The sequence below is a fragment of the Triplophysa rosa genome, linkage group LG14 (assembly GCF_024868665.1).
Source record: "Triplophysa rosa linkage group LG14, Trosa_1v2, whole genome shotgun sequence".
NCBI classification, from domain to species: Eukaryota; Metazoa; Chordata; class Actinopteri; order Cypriniformes; family Nemacheilidae; genus Triplophysa; species Triplophysa rosa.
Window position 1 is genome coordinate 5,625,422 of NC_079903.1, and position 17,699 is coordinate 5,643,120.

Sequence of the window (17,699 nt, forward strand, 5' to 3'; positions counted from 1 at the left end):
TGTTCTTCAGAGCCTACGCATCTGATGAGCTTCTCTACGATCTGGTGATCATTCTTTCTGCTGGAATCTACGACGTGGACAGCGGACGGTCCCTTCCTGCAGTGACTCTCCCCTGGGCGTCTCGGCAGTTCCGGAGGTGTTCGAGCAAATTTCCTTTTCTAAAAGAGCAAATTTCTCCAGCGTGGCTTGTCCCGCTGTTCTCATGGGTGCAACACACTCATCGAGGAGGGGGACGGACACAATGCCTGCTTCCAGTACGCTGGGGCAGACGTTGTGGATACGTCCTGCCCGCACTGCGGGCGGTGACGATTCAGACGTTGCGTCACAGGTGGCTGTGTTCCCACGGGACTCAGCCACCACCTCGTTTGCTCCCCGTTCCGTGGCGGCAGGACTACGGCCCTGCCGTCCGCTATGGCAAGCAGCGAGGGTGATATGAGGATTACTGTGAGCGATAATCCGCCAGCCACGGCTCACGGACCGTTCACACCTCGTTTCGCTTGTCTGACCGTTCCCCAAAAAAGACGGTCCGCCGTCTTATTCCTCAATCACGTATTCGGACACGATGCGTGATGATGAGATTCTCTTGGGACACTCGTCGAGGAGAGGGACGGACACAATGCCTGCTTCCAGTACGCTGGGGCAGACGTTGTGGATACGTCCAGCACACAGCCACCACCTCGTTGCTCCCCGTTCCGTGCGGCAGGACTACGGCCCTGCCGTCCGCTACAGCAAGCAGCGAGGGTGATATGAGGTTACTGTGAGCGTAATCCCCAGCCACGGCTCACGGACCGTTCCACCTCGTTCGCTCGTCTGACCGTTCCCCAGAAAAGACGGGGGTCGAGCCCAGGAAAAGCGGATGTCGAATGTCGCCATGCTTTCCCGGGCCGCCGTGAGTGTTGGGTTGCAGTGCCCGCACTGCCTCTCCGTCGCGGCTGGCTACATGGCGCCTCGGGTTTGAGCGCGGCTCCAAGCCTGCCCCCAGTGCCGTGTTTACCGGAAGTGCATGAGGAACTTTGTAAGACCTGGAACGCCCCTTCCGGCACGTTTCACGTCAAACAAAGTTCTGTCACCCTCTCTTCCCTCGAGGTTGAGACAGCTGGAGGATACGTCGGTGTCCCCCAGGTGGAGTATGCCGCCGCGGTGCACTCGTGCCCGTAGGTGGCGGCCACCTGGGGGGGCTCGACCTAGACTCCCGTCCAAAGCATGTGGGTCTCGGCATCTCTGGTGTCGAGAGCTTACATTGCGGCGGACCAAGCTGCCTCCTCTCTCCACGCTATGGCTCCTGCCAGGCCAGGGCGTTGAGAGAGCTCCACGAGGGTAAGACCGACCCAGCGCTTATGCAGGAACTCCGCGCCGCACCGACCTCGCTCTACGGGCGACCAAGGTGACCACGGGGGCCCTGGGTCGGACGATGTCCACACTTGTGGTCCATGAGAAACTCCTCTGCCGATACTTGCGCAGATGAGTAACGCTGAGAAGGTCCGCTTTCTCGACGTCCCGTCTCGCAAGGGGGGGCTGGTTGGTGTTACTGTGGAGGGTTCTCGACAGTAAAAAGCAGTCCTCCGTGCCGCAACTCGGCCGCCTCGGCCGTCGAGTCCCGTGCACTGTCTGCTTCCCAGCAGCCCTGGTCCTCTTCAACGCCCTCCAGTGACCTGGAGGAGACAGCGAAGAGGAGACCATCGCCCCATCAGCAGCCGCGGGCAGCGGCTGTCATGGGATCACCTAGGGGGATCGAGGCTACCATTGGGCCGACCCCAGCCACAGCGCTGGGAGGTTCGGATAGGGAGTTCCTGCCCGTCCCTCCATCTGCCGGCCCCCTCTGGGGGGCTGGCGCCCACTTACTCTCAAAAAGGAGAGTTTCCTCTCTCTCTGGGTTACCTCAGCCGCTCTCACCCTCTGCACGACGGTGAAGGCAAACTCGACGTTGCGTCATGGCAAAGCGCAAGTCGAGTATAAACACCAGCCCTCAGCACTCTCAGTCAGACAGTGCGTTGAGCTGCGCAGTCGCCAGGCAGGAAATATGGCAGAGCCGATCTCCTCCCCGGGGGGCCTCCCCCGGCAAGGAATCCGTACTGCTAGCCATCGAACCACCCTCCGCGGGGGCGATGAAGCAGATCAACCTCTAGTCCCCCTGTCACAGTTCTGGGAGCCCCCAGACTGTCAGGCGGCTGAGGAAGACGATCCGTCTCGGCTACGCGATCAGTTCGCTACACGTCCGCCCAAGTTCCGGGCCCCCTTTTTTACCTCAGCTGAGGCAGGGATGCCCCCGTACTTCGGGGGAGGTCGCCTCCCTTCTGGTGAAGGGAGCGATCGAACCCGTCCCACGGCCGAGGTGTTCAGCGGGTTTTACAGCCCGTACTTCATTGTCCCTAAGAAAGGCGGAGGGTTGCGCCCTATCTTAGATCTGCGTTTTCTGAACAGGCACCTACACTAGCTGCCTTTCAGGATGGTCACGCAGAAGCGCATCCTGGCGTCCTCAGGCGTCAGGACTGGTTCTGGCAATCGACCTAGGATGCGTACTTCATGTCTCGATCCTCCCTCGACATCGCCGTTCCGACGGTTCGCGCTCGAGGGACGGGCATATCAACTCAACTCAACTCAACTTTATTTATATAGCGCTTTTACAATTTTCATTGTTACAAAGCAGCTGTACATGAGACACATTGACTACAAGCAAAACAATCAAAGTTGTACCTGCAAAAACAAGAAAAGGTTGAAAACACAGAAGACAGACACACCCACACACAAAACACTCCACACACACAACACGCACCAACACACACAGACACAGAGACACACACACACACACACCCACACACAAAACACCCACACACACACACACACACACACACACAACACAAACACACACACACACACACACACACACACACGTACGTACACAGACAAGTACGCACACACACACACGCTCAGTGAGAGCACACATTTAGGATAAAGGAGAGAGAAGCACAGGTCAAATATAACAGATAATAAATTCCTATATGCAATATTAATTAAGTAAAACTTTAAAATTCTAAAGCAGCCCCCCCGGCAGGCAGATAGTGCAAAAACAGTATGCAAACGGTGGCGAGGAACCCAAAACTCTAATCGAGAAAAAAAACCTCAGGAGAACCCAGGCCCAACCAGGGGATTCCAGTTCCCCTCTGGCAAAAGCTGCTGCCTCTGCACAAGCTCCAGAGAACTTGCACAACAAGGCTAAATAAAATAAATAAACTTAATAATAAAATAAATTATAGTTTAAGATTATCATTAATAATCTAATAGCATTTGAAGTTTTGTGGTGAAGACATGTCAAGAGACCGCGTCCTTCTTTATCCAGCTCTATCATCTCAGCTCTTGTCAGGTCCCCACTTCCCATTCTCCGCTCTACCATCAGGTCAGGCCATGAACTGCATCCTGCTCGCTGTGGTAACCTTGGAACAATGAGACAAGACTGGCTGAGAGTAGAGTACTGTTCTGTACTCTTTGATGCAACAAGTACATCAGTTGTGTTTTTGGTTCCGGTTGATCTAACTAATGCAGCCTAAACCCTCTGAAGATTTATATTATGGAAGAGTAGTGTATGCAAGATTAAAAAGATGCGTCTTTAGTCTAGATTTAAACTGACAGAGTGTGTCTGCCTCCCGGACAGTGCAGGGAAGACTATTCCAAAGTTTAGGCGCTAGATAGGAAAAGGATCTACCACCTGCACTTGATTTTGAAATTCTAGGTATTACCAACTGACAGGACGCCTGAGAGCGTAATGCACTGAAGGACTGTAATACAAAAGAGTTCATTCAAGTACTGAGGAGCTAAACCATGTAAGGCTTTATAGGTAATAAGCAAGATTTTAAAGTTAACGCGATGCTTTATAGGTAACCAGTGCAAGGTTGACAGAACCGGGCTAATATGTTCATACTTTTTTGTACGTGTAAGAACTCGAGCTGCCGCGTTTTGGACCAATTGGAGTTTTTGTAATAAGCCTGCAGGGCAACCACCTAACAGTGCATTACAGTATCTAGTCTTGATGTCATGAATGCATGAATTAACTTCTCTGCATCTGAATTGACAGCATATGACGTAGTTTAGATATATTCTTAAATGGAAAAACGCAATTTTACAGGTGTTGGCGACGTGGCTCTCAAATGACAGATTACTATCGAATAGAACGCCAAGATTCTTTGCTGACGACGAGGGTTTTATGGAACATCCGTCAATAGTTAAACAGTATTCTTGGTTGTTACTTATAGCAGTTTTCGGTCCAATAAGTAACACTTCCGTTTTGTCCGAGTTCAGTAATAAAAAGTTGTTACTCATCCAGTTTTTTATATCGACTATGCATTCCATTATTCGATGGAACTGCTGTGTTTCATGAGGCTTCGAGGAAATATAAAGTTGAGTATCATCAGCATAACAGTGAAAGCTAACTCCGTGTCGCTTTATTATATCTCCTAGAGGTAGCATGTATAATGCGAAGAGCAGAGGCCCTAAGACTGAGCCCTGTGGTACACCGTACTGGACTTGCGATTTGCGTGACACCTCATTGTTTATTGCTACAAATTGAAAACGGTCGGATAAATAAGATTTAAACCATTTCAAAGCTATTCCCTTAATGCCGAAAAGGTGAATGAATGAGCACGCCGGCTTCCCTCTTATACCCGGACATCCGGGGAGGAGCCCGGCATGCAAATTTCATTCGCCAATTTTCATTGGCCTTTTCTAAATACTCAGAAGATGATAGGTTCTCAAGACAAACCCCATTCTGTCGGTTCGACACAACGTCGAGAGACCGACAGAAAGGGAACCCCAACCTATATCTTATTTTAGGTTCAATACTATTAATAGATCTGTGATATTATCATAGAAATTGTGTATTAGGTGGCAGTGTCTGCATGTGCTGTACTATTTGTCCTCATGTTGTGTAAACTGACACAAGTGCTTTTCAAATTGTTCATGAGTTGTAATCAGAATCAGAAAGAGCTTTATTGCCAAGTATGTTTGTGTTTGCACATACAAGGAATTTGTTTTGGTGACAAATTCCTGACAAATGTTGACAAATAACAACAAGCAAACATAACAGCACAGTAGGAAACCTCTTGTTTTATTTGTTCCGCATGAAGAGTCCTGTTACCTGAAATGGGACATCCGCCATTGTTTTGGCTAAGTAATACGCCTTCAGGCTGTACCAGTAATTCAGGTGTTCTCTTAAAAAGACACCCATCTCAAGGGGAACTACAGTAACAAAAAAAGAGAGAAGAAAAGCATGCATTGTAGCATGTTATTACGTGTTAAAGGCGGGGTGTCCGATTTCTCTTAGCCGTTGTTGATGTTCAAATCACCAAAATAAACACACCCCTACCCCCATCTTTCGCTTTCGTCAGCGCTCGGCTCGGCTAATGTCCGTCCCGTGCACTGTGCACCTTACTGCTGATTGGCTACAAGGTTGTTTTGGTACTCGGCCCGACACGGTTGTCTAAAGCGTAATTCGGAAATCGGTTACCCCGCCTTTAATATCACTAGTTGTGTTTTCCAGAGTTATCATAGTACTGAAATAGCTTACCAAGCAATGTCCTACAAAGTCTTTTTATGCATAAAGACTAAAATACAAATGTAACATTATAAATGAAAACACGTCACACTTACAGGTGAGAACTGTGGGCATCAAAGCTGCAAACATGAGGAACAACATGGAGAAGAACAGAAAGCCAGAGTTGCTAAGAACTTTCTTGGCCTCGTTTCCAATTCCCAGGTACAAAAGACCAATCAGTATTCCAATCCCAAGATGAGAGATGACGCGTAAGTGGGTCAAAACCTAAAACGGACCATTTCCAAATCAGTACAGTATACTGTACATACACCATATACAGTATGTACTGGGTGAAATATATATTTTTAGTGTGAATATTATGAAAAATATTTTATACGTAATGTTGCATATAATGTTTGTTTGTTTGCTTGTTTATTTTGGAACTACATTTGAATTCCAGACCTTGCTAGCATTATTAAAAAGGAAAACTCTAATAACAGTATGGAGCATAATGCACTGCTGTGTGTTGTCCTCTAGGTGGCAGCGCTGATTACCGAATCCCTCATGATGCTTAGAAAGGTTCTCTTGAAGAGGATGCAGAACTGTGTCAGGCAGCTGGCAGAAAAACTATGGCAACCCTCAGATGACGTGCAGTCCTAAAGAGAGCAAAAACAATATTACAGAACAATGACAGTGTTAGTGCAATGTTACGATTTAATAACAGAATACATACGTAAGATAAAGACTTTATATAATTTACTTCATCAGACGGTCTGTGCCACAGGAAGGGGTTATGGACCCCGTTACTGTTCATTTCACTCTTGTAGTCTTTCTCACACTTTTGCTCCTGCACAGCCTTCACGAGCCAAGCCGTCTGGTCACCGTATTCACCAGAGGCCACCTCCATGACTGCAGAAAATAATACAAAAGTACGAAAATAACGTTTTTGCTTATTTGACAGGGTCTGAAAGTAATGTCCTGCTAATGCCGAGTTGACAGATTTTTCTTTGCATTATGACATTATTAAAGATTAAGTAATTTGTAGTCCACAGTCCACTTGAGGCACTAAACTGAATTGTAGGACAAAGAAATTGAATAGATTTCCAAAACAAATGCCCTGTCTTTCATTGGTTGGACAATCCTAAACACAAATGCATGTCATTGGTTATGGAAATGTTGATTTAAAAAGTATTATTTACTCACCAGACACATTTTCATTTACATATGGCACTTTGTCAGTGTTATATTTGGACTCTGTGTACAAAGAGTGATGTTTTCTTACTGAAGTCTGCAGGGTTGTGATAGGTGGGGCAGTTGAGTCCCAGTTCTCTTAGATAAGGAATGAGGCTTGATACTCTTCCCCGGTATATACACTGACCCTGACTGAGGACATAAAGCTAGAAAACACCAAGAGCGAGCTGTTAGATGAGAGAAAGCATTTTAAACTTTAAAAACTGTAAATACGTCTTTACAAAATGAAGAGCTTGGACACAAATGGACTAATGTTCACCTTATCAAAGAGTTCAAACACTTTGGCGCTGGGCTGGTGAATTGTGCATACGACCGTCCGACCCCCTTGAGCGAGAGCTTTCATAAGAGAGACCACCTGATAGCATGATGAGCTGTCCAATCCACTTCAGGGGAACATTGCAAAATAAAAAGGAAAATGACAGAGTCGGCAGACATTGACGAGTTAAAATATTATTTTAAAAGCTCTTTGTCAGAGCCGTGGTGCAGCAGTAACGCAGGTGTTCCTGATACATCACAGCTGCTCCCATGAGAGCACAGGTTTAAATCTGGCCTGCGTCAAGTTCCCATCCAGTTCACCCTTAATACCCTCAATAAATGTTATAATAATACGTAAATAAATGAATGTAATATAATATATATTTTTAAATCGCCATAGTTCTGCTTAAGCATTGGACCAGACAAGGTTAAAGTCAAGAGGTGAGTCTGGATCAGAATCTTGACATTGCCAAAGCCGTATTAATAAGTCACATTTGAAAGGCAACATTGAAGAAGGTGAAGTTCACCCAAACATAAAAATGCTGTCATCATATATTCACCCTCATATCATTCCAAACCTTTATGTGACTCGTTCTGGTGTGGAGCACAAAAGAAGATATTTTGAGAAATGTCTCAGTGGTTTTGTGTCTATGGAAGTCAATAGGGTTCAGAATTGTTTGGTTACCAACATTCTTCAAAATATCTTTTGTGTGTTCTGCAGAGGAAAGAAAGTGGATACTTAACTTGGTGGATACCTGAATTTTGGCTAATCTATACACTGAACAATATAAAAACATGAAGTGTCCTGTTTAACCGCACATAGCTCTGACATCATAAGGATGTTTATGAATGATCATGATAATGGCACTGCTGTTACGTCAACTACAATACAGTTTTGCCCTCCATGAAGGATATTCTGTTTATCCTTGGCTAAACATAGCAATTATGTAAATGCCATTTCTGAAATACCGTTTTACGTCAAAACAAATTTAGTTTGTCCCTCTCCAAAGACTCAGAGAAACGTTTTTGTTCTTGGAGGGAAATCCCAGTGGAAGACATAGTCAGAAATCCTCAGATGAAAAGCGTAATAGAGTCCATAGAGACCAGGTCACAACTGTCAAACCAAACCCCAACGGGGCAAAGCTCTTAAGTGAATATGCAATTAAATCGCATCCACACATTACAAGGACATAACAGAGAAACCTCTTGCACGTCGGCTTTCGATTTTGCTCTTTCACACGATGAGGGTTCTATTTTTGGCTCACGTCATCATACTGTGCCACTCAGAGGGGTCTAATTGATATGGTCCTTCTATGCATATCATTACACGTGTGCACATGCAGGAGGCTCACCTTGTGGGCTCATCAAAAAACATGACGGGTGGGTTGTTGACAAGCTCCAGAGCGATGGCGAGTCGTTTTCTTTGCCCCCCGGATAGGTTAGATGTGCGGGTCTTGGCACATTCTAACAAGCCGAGTGCCGTCAGGATTTCTCTCACCTAAACAGCAGCATAACATACATGCATAGAGCTGTTCAACGATTAATCGCGATCAATCGCATCCAGAATAAAGGTTTGTGTTTACATAATATACTGTATGTCTGTGCATTGTGCATATTTGTTTTCTATTTATAAACACATACACATACTGTAGGCCTATGTGCATATTTAAGACTATAAGTTTTAAGAAATGTTTATGTATAATTTAAACTATATAGGCCTATTAATATAAATATATACATGCAAATATTTCCTAAATATAATATATATATATATATACAGTATATATTACAAAGAAGGCTGTAAAAATAAATCTGCATTGTTTCTCCTTTAGATCTTTTATTCAAAAAATCTACAATATTCCAAAATTTCATTAAAGTAAAACAATTTGAAGTGGGGGGGAATATCACATTATGAAAAGTATTTTTCTCTTATATACCCTGGTCACAATTATTGGCACCCTTATAAATTCTTATGAGTAAAATATCTCCCAAGTACTGTATATATGCATTGATATTTACATTTTCTTAGTACAACAAGGTGACTAGAAACATGATGTTGTCCGTCATGACTTCTTGTTGCACAGGAGAATACATATTAGTGACACAAAGCCCAAACCCCCTTAATCATTTATCACAATGGATAAAACCAAAGAATATAGTACTGATGTGAAATATAGTTCTGTTGAGCTACACAAAATACAAAATGGCTTTAAGGAAATAGTTAAAACAATAGAAAATCTCATTTCCAACATCAGGGCAATGATCAATAAGTTTTAATGGACTGGAGATGTTGAAAATCTGCTTGAAACAGGATGTGTGTCTATATTGTCCCAATGCACTGCAGCGAGGCCAAAGACTCTTCAAAGAGCAGATGTTAAATTGCAGTAATCAGTTGAATTTTGGGGTCAGAAAGCATATAATACAAATAAAGGAAAACTGCACCTCCATCACAAGTTGTTTGGGACACTGTTCAAGAAAAAAATCTTCTGCTCTCATGCAAAAATAAACCTCCACCGTATTATTAATCTGCCATACTGGAACTGCAGGACTGGGTTCTATGGCCAGATGAAATGAAAAAGAGTTTTTTTTTGGCAGCAATAACACAAGATAGGTTTGGTGCACACAGGGAGAAAAAGTGACCCATGTCCACAGTTAAACATGTCGCCAACTCTTTATTGTTGTGAACCTACTTCTGTACTAGAAAAATGTGTCACTGAACGCAAAATCAAGATCCTGCCATAGCCATCCCAGTTCCCTGATCTGCACACCAGAAAATGAGTGGGATGAACTGAAGATAAGAGAGCACCAACATTTGAAGGATCTTAAGAGATTCTATGAAGGAATGGACTCGGATGACTCGTCATATATTCTCAAACCTCGTCAGACATAAAAGAAAAGACTCAGAGCTCTTTTTCATGCAAATGGGGGTTGCAGAAAGTTTTGAATACAAGGGTGCCAATGATTTTGACCAGGGTGTATTAGAGAAAACAAATGTTTTCATAATGTGATATTCCCCCCACTTCAAATTGTTTTACTTTAATAAAATGTTGGAATATTGAAGATTTTTGACTAAAAGATCAAAAAGAGAAACAAAGCAGATTTATTTTTACAGCCTTCTTTGCTCATATTTACCAAGGGTGCCAATAATAGTGGAGGGCACTCTAAATATGCACCGTACACAGACATATATTATTATGTTAACACAAACGTTTCTGGATGTGATTAATCGCGGATGTAAACAACATTTTTTTCAGCCTAGCATCAGAAAATCTCTTTAAAACATATATGTGACCCTGGATCACAAAACCAGTCTTAAGTAGCACGGGAACATTTTTAGTAAAAGGCAAAAATACATTGTATGGGTCAAAATTATCCATTTTTCTTTTAGGCCAAAAATCATTAGGATATTAAATAAAGATCATCTCATCTCAACTCAACTCAACTTTATTTATATAGCGCTTTTACAATTTTCATTGTTACAAAGCAGCTGTACATAAGACATATTGACTATAAGCAAAACATTAAAGTTGTACCTGCAAAAACAAGAAAAGGTTGAAAACACAGAAGACAGACATACCCACATACAAAACACTCCACACACACAATATGCACACGTACTAACACACATAGACATAGACACACTCACACACACGGATGCGCACGCACGCACGCACACACAAACAACACACACACACACACGTACGTACACAGACAAGTACGCACACACACACACGCTCAGTGAGAGCACACATTTAGGATAAAGGAGAGAGAAGCACAGGTCAAATATAACAGATAATAAATTCCTATATGCAATATTAATTAAGTAAAACTTTAAGATTCTAAAGCAGCCCCCCCGGTCAGGCAGATAGTGCAAAAACAGTATGCAAACGGTGGCGAGGAACCCAAAACTCTAATCGAGAAAAAAAACCTCAGGAGAACCCAGGCCCAACCAGGGGATTCCAGTTCCCCTCTGGCAAAAGCTGCTGCCTCTGCACGAGCTCCAGAGAACTTGCACAACAAGGCTAAATAAAATAAATAAACTTAATAATAAAATAATTTATAGTTTAAGATTATCATTAGTAATCTAATAGCATTTGAAATTTTGTGGTGATCATCATGTTCCATGAAGATATTTTGTAAATTTTCTACCTTAAATATATAAAAACTTTATTTTTGTGAGTGGATGGCCTACCACAGTGCCCCTGATTAACAACTTCAAAGGCAATTTTCTCAATATTTTGATTTTTTTGCACTCTCAGATTCCAGAGTTTTAAATGGTTGTATCTCAGCCAGATATTGTCCTATTGTAACAATTTATACATCAATAGAAAGTCTATTTATTCAGTTTTCAGATTATGTAAAAATCTCAATTTCGAAAAATTGACCCATAAAACTGGTTTTGTTGTCCAGGGTCACATATTGTAAACATATATTGTACAAAAAGTTCAAATCTTGTTTTTCATGCCCTAATGCAGTAAAAAAAAAAACGCAAGAAAAAAAGCCCTGTGATTCTGAAAGCACAGTTTAAGTCAAATGCACAATGTAAATCCACAAGTTTTTCAAAGCATGTTACGTAGTTGCATAGAAAGAATCCATGTGACATAATGTTCAAGGCATGAACTACTGTATGTAAGCACAAAGGTGCTTAAAATCAGGCTGCCCACACGTAACTGGGTGGGAAGCTTCACACGCCTCTCACTTACCATTTCACGTCTGCCTTCATCCTTTTCCTGGAGTTTGAGATTAGCTGATACCTGAGGAGGGAGATTTAGAGCGTGATGAGCATTAGCGGGCACAACTGAAGCAAACAGATTTACCTGAACTCAACAACACAACAACAGCAATTACATGACACTTGTTCTACTGAACTTTGAGAGCTGATTATATCTCGTTTTTTTTCTGTCTTTTTAAGACACATTTTACATGCTGTAATGTGCCTGTTATTCGCTATGTTTTGCTATATAGAGTACTATATAGAGTTTACACCCTTTGGAGAGTATTACTTAAAACCTTATACTTAAGTACTATTAAGTATATTTGACAAATAAAATGATATATAAAAAACAGTAATATTCCCAGCTGGTGTGACAGGAAAAACTTAAAATGACATTTAGGTAATATAATTTTCTTTATTGTTATTTTACACCTGACACATAAATCTGTAATCTACACTGACCATAAACGCAACACTTTTGTTTTTGCCCCCATTTTTCATGAGCTGAACTCAAAGATCTAAGACTTTTTCTATGTACACAAAAGGCCTATTTCTCTCAAATATTGTTCACAAATCTGTCTAAATCTGTGTTAGTGAGCACTTCTCCTTTGCCGAGATAATCCATCCACTTTACAGGTGTGGCATATCAAGATGCTGATTAGACAGCATGATTATTGCACAGGTGTGCCTTAGGCTGGCCACAATAAAAGGCCACTCTAAAATGTGCAGTTTTACTGTATTGGGGGGGGTCCGGGAGGTCCGAAAACCAGTCAGTATCTGGTGTGACCACCATTTGCCTCACGCAGTGCAAAACATCTCCTTTGTATAGAGTTGATCAGGTTGTTGATTGTGGCCTGTGGGATGTTGGTCCACTCCTCTTCAATGGCTGTGCGAAGTTGCTGGATATTGGCAGGAACTGGAACACGCTGTCGTATACGCCGATCCAGAACATCCCAAACATGCTCAATGGGTGACATGTCAGGTGAGTATGCTGGCCATGCAAGAACTGGGATGTTTTCAGCTTCCAGGAATTGTGTACAGATCCTTGCAACATGGGGCCGTGCATTATCATGCTGCAACATGAGGTGATGGTCGTGGATGAATGGCACAACAATGGGACTCAGGATCTCGTCACAGTATCTCTGTGCATTCAATTCAATTCAATTTTATTTATATAGCGCTTTTCACAATGTGCATTGTTCCAAAGCAGCTTTACAGGAGAAAATAAGAAAACTGAAAACACAAAAAAGGTAAAACACAGCACAGTGCATGGTGTTTATAGAACAAGCAAGATTATTCTAGTAAATAATATTTAAAAAATGCAGTCTCCCGGTGGTTTATTTAGGATATTATGCATTAAGTGAATGCTTGGCTGAAAAGATGTGTCTTTAATCTAGATTTAAATTGGGAGAGTGTGTCTGACCCTTGAGTAGTATCGGGAAGGCTATTCCAGAGTTTAGGTGCTACGTATGAGAAAGCTCTACCCCCTTTGGTGGATTTAGTTACTCTAGGTGTTATCAAAAGTCTGGAGTTTTGAGATATTAGAGAGTGTGAGGCTTGTAGTGTGGTAGAAGCTCTGTTATGTAGGTAGGGGCTAAACCGTTTAAGTCTTTATAAGTAATTAAAAGAACTTTAAAGTCAATACGATATTTAATGGGTGACCAGTGAAGGGTTGATAACATTGGGGTTATGTGGTTGTATTTTCTGGACCTGGTTAGAACCGGATTCTCGGTTCCCTGATGGAGGGAACGAGACGTTGTGTCGAACCGACAGAATGGGGTTTGTCTTGAGAACCTATCATCTTCTGAGTATTTAGAAAAGGCCAATGAAAATTGGCGAATGAAATTTGCATGCCGGACTCCTCCCCGGATGTCCGGGTATAAGAGGGAAGCCGGCGTGCTCATTCATTCACCTTTGGTCTGAGGAGCCTTAAGCATCCTCCCCCGACCGCTGGGGTGGGCGGCCAGTGTTTTGGCATGAGGGACACAACGTCTCGTTCCCTCCATCAAGATGTTCCCTTTCTGTCGGTCTCTCGACGTTGTGTCGAACCGACAGAATGGGGTTCATATGTAAGACGCCACAGCACTGAGCCGCGTCACAATCTCTAGCGGAGGGAAGTTGACTGGCCTGGGCGAGTCAGACGAAGACGCTAACGCGAAATTATGACCATCCAGTGGAGAGGAAGGGGGACCCAGAGCTTTCCCACAAAGTTGGGAAGCCCCTGCCACCGGCCGTCATGTGTTGAGGCCTAGTTCTCTAAATGGCGAGAAGCCGCCCGGCACCGTAAGGGCCACTGGGTAAGAATTATTCCCCCCAGGGGAAAAACGCTGCAGAGACCACTACCTACCGTTGGGAGGAATTAGTGGAGACACCACATGGTCTCACCATCAGGGGAGAACTCATGGGAAAATGTGCGGACTAGAGTTAACCGCAAGGTGGGAGTCCACCTAGGGAGGTCATGGGTTGCCGAGGTGGGAACCATTCATGAGGATACATCAGACGGAACAGCCCACGGTGGGGGGGTTACCACGTCTGGAGCACTAGGTCCGGTTAGAGCTATGTGGGAGATAACTCAACTATTCCCCGGCCTAAGGGGGCAGGGCTGCTCTGCTCAGCCTGCCCCGAGGAAGGCGCTCTCCGCGAGGCGTCGACTGACGAGAGAGCACATCGGCTGTCTGGTTCAGGACACTGAATCAACTGATCACCTGCTGACTCCAGAAGAGGAGGCGCCGGGCGAGTCATGTTAGCTGCCGTGAGCGAATGCCACCAATGATATACGCCACAGCAGCTGTGCTGTCCGACCGGACCAGCACGTGCTTGCCCTGCACGAGAGGTAGTAGCCTCCTCAATGCAAGTAGCACAACCAACAACTCTAGGCAGTTAATGCCAACGCAGGCGGGGGCCCGTCCACCGCCCCGACACTGCGTGCCCATTGCACACGGCACCCCAACCCTACAGGGAGGCATCCCTAAGGGGACCCCTGTTCGTAAGAAGGTCATGGGAGACCAGGGGGTTACGGTGTGTTGGCAGAAAAGCGTGATGACCATACGCCTGCTGCCAGTGTGCCACGCTCTCCAAGGAACTTGACTCTGTAGCCAGTGTTGGAGCGGTCGTATGTGCATCGACCCGAGGGGGACCACCCCCGCCGAGGATGCCATGTATCTCAGGAGCCTCTGAAATTGTTTCAGGGGGACCGCTGACTGTCTGAGAGCTTCAGGCAGTTCAACACTGATCGGGCGCGCTCTGTAGTCAGTCGCACTGCCTCTGGGAGGCCGCGTGGGCTTCCTCGTCGCGGGTCTCGCGCCCCCCGCGGGGGATGAGCGGGGCCGTTCATGAGGACAGAGTCGAGTTCCATACCGAGAAAGAGGACGCTCTGCACCGGGGAGACCTTGCTCTTCTCAGTTGACCTGTAGCCCCAACCGATCTAGGTGCCGGAGCACCAGGTCCCTGTATGTACACAACAGATCTCGAGAGTGCGCCAAGCTGAGCCAGTCATCGAGATAGTTTAGTACCCGCACACCTCCTTTCCTTCCCGACCTTCGTAAAGACTCGTGGAGACAGGGACAGACCGAAGGGGAGGAACCTGTACTGATATGCCCGTCACTCGAACGTGAACCGTAGGAACGGCCGATGTCGAGGGAGGATCGAGACATGAAGTACGCGTCCTTCAGGTCGATTGCCATGAACCAGTCCTGACACCTGACGGAGGATTCGCTTCTGCGAGATCAACATGAAAGGCAGCTATTGTGTAGGTGCCTGTTCAGAACACACAGACCCAAGATAGGGCGCAACCCCCCGCCTTTCTTGGGGACAAAGAAGTACAGGCTGTAAAACCCGTTGAACATCTCGGCTGGTGAGACGGGCTTGATCACTCCCTTCGCCAGAAGGGTGGCGACCTCGGCCAGAAGTACGGGAACATCCTAGCCTCTGACTGAGGTATATCGGATGCCCTGAAACTTGGCGGGCGTGAGGCGACTGGATCGTGTAGCCGAGACGGATCATCTTCCCTAGCCAGCCAGACAGTCTGGGAAGCCGGACAGGCTCCCAGAAATGAGACAGGGGGACTAAAGGTAAAATCATTTTCATCGTCCCCCCGGGGGGTGGTTCGATGGCTAGCAGTACGGATTCCTTGCCGGGGGAGGTCCCCCGGGGAGGAGATCGGCTCTGCTGTTTTTCTTGCCTGGCGACTGCGCAGCTCAACGCACTGTCTGACTGAGAGTGCTGAGGGCTGGTGTTTATACTCGACATTGCGCTTCGCCATGACGCAACGTCGAGTTTGCTGTTCACCGTTGTGCAGAGGGTGGGAGCGGCTGTGATAACCCAGAGAGAGAGGAAACTAAGTAAGTAAGTGGGCGCTAGCCCCCCGGAGGGGGCCAGCAGATGGAGAGACGGGGCAGGATCCGTCCCTATCCGACTTCCCAGCGATGTGGCTGGGGTCGGGCCCAATGGTAGCCTCGATCCCCCTGAGGTCTTCCCATGAGGGCCACTTCGCCGCGGCTGCTGATGGGGCGATGGTCTCCTCTTCACTGTCTCCTCCAGGGGGGGCCGCCTGAGTGGGGGGCGCCAGAGCTGGAGGGTGTCAAAGAGGACCAGGGCTGCTGGGAAGCAGACAGTGCACGGGACACGACGGCCGAGGCGGCCGAGTCGCGGCACAGAGGACTGCTTCTTTACTGTCGAGGGTGCGGGTCTCGCGCGCCCGATGGGCGGGGGGTGAGCAGGGCCGCTGCGGCTCGACAGTAACACCAACCAGCCCCCCCTTGCGAGACGGGTGCATCAAGAAAGCGGACCTTCTCGGCGTTACTCATCTGCACAAGGATCGGCCAGAGGAGTTTCTCATGGACCACAAGTGTGGACATCGTCCGACCCAGGGCCCGCATGGTCACCTTGGTCGCCCGTAGAGCGAGGTCGGTGGTGGCGCAGAGTTCCTGCTTAAGCGCTGGGTCGGTCTTACCCTCGGGGAGCTCTCTCAACGCCCTGGCTTGGCAGGAGCCATAGCGTGGAGAGAGGAGGCAGCTTGGTCCGCCGCAATGTAAGCTCTCGACACCAGAGATGCCGAGACCCCACATGCTTTGGACGGGAGTCTAGGTCGAGCCCCACCCCCAGGTGGCCGCCGCCTACGGGCACGAGTGCACCGCGGCGGCATACTCCACCTGGGGGACATCAACATATCCTCTAGCTGTCCCAACCTCGAGGGAAGAGAGGGTGACAGAACTTTGTTTGACGTGAAACATGCCGGAAAGGGGGCGTTTCCAGGTCTTACTATGTTCCTCATGCACTTCAGGTAAACACGGCACTGAGGGCGTGTTGCCCGAGGCGCCATGTAGCCAGCCGCGAGCGCCGGGAGAGGCAGTGCGGGCACTGCAACCCAACACTCACGGCGGCCCGGGAAAGCATGGCTGACATTTCGACGTCCGCTTCTTCCTGGGTTCGACCCCCCGAGGGAGGGAGCCCGAGGAATCGTCGGAGTCGGATGGCAGTACGTCACCCCCCGATGCTGCAAGAGACATCTCATCATCACGCATCGTGTCCGAATACGTGACTGAGGAATAAGACGGCGGACCGTCTCCTGGGGAACAGTCAGACGAGCGAGACGAGGTGCAAACGGTCCGTGAGCCAGTGGCTGGCGGATTATCGCTCACAGTAATCCTCATATCACCCTCGCTGCTTGCCGTAGCGGACGGCAGGGCCGTAGTCCTGCCGCCACGGAACGGGGAGCTAACGAGGAGGTGGCTGAGTCCCGTGGGAACACAGCCACCTGTGACGCAACGTCTGAATCGTCACCACCCACAGTGCGGGCAGGACGTATCCACAACGTCTGCCCCAGTGTACTGGAAGCAGGCATCGTGTCCGTCCCCCTCCTCGATGAGTGTGTTGCACCCATGAGAACAGCGGGACAAGCCACGCTGGAGAAATTTGCTCTTTTAGAAAAGGAAATTTGCTCGAACACCTCCGGAA

The 17,699-nt window shown here is 46.8% G+C and overlaps 1 protein-coding gene across 2 annotated transcripts in view; it reads right to left on the minus strand.

The window, feature by feature from the left end:
• abcg1 (ATP-binding cassette, sub-family G (WHITE), member 1) overlaps positions 1 to 17,699 on the minus strand; it is a 46,795-nt gene that overhangs the window by 9,380 nt on the left and 19,716 nt on the right. Inside the window, exons 5-12 of one of the 2 annotated variants that reach the window (XM_057351190.1) lie at positions 11,734 to 11,784; positions 8,383 to 8,528; positions 7,035 to 7,158; positions 6,807 to 6,921; positions 6,258 to 6,433; positions 6,079 to 6,180; positions 5,641 to 5,809; positions 5,129 to 5,229 (exon numbers count right to left, since the gene is read on the minus strand). In XM_057351190.1, the coding sequence (XP_057207173.1) occupies positions 5,129 to 5,229; positions 5,641 to 5,809; positions 6,079 to 6,180; positions 6,258 to 6,433; positions 6,807 to 6,921; positions 7,035 to 7,158; positions 8,383 to 8,528; positions 11,734 to 11,784 (984 nt within the window). The remainder of the gene's footprint in view (positions 1 to 5,128; positions 5,230 to 5,640; positions 5,810 to 6,078; positions 6,181 to 6,257; positions 6,434 to 6,806; positions 6,922 to 7,034; positions 7,159 to 8,382; positions 8,529 to 11,733; positions 11,785 to 17,699) is intronic. The other variant, XM_057351191.1, reaches the window with a different exon arrangement.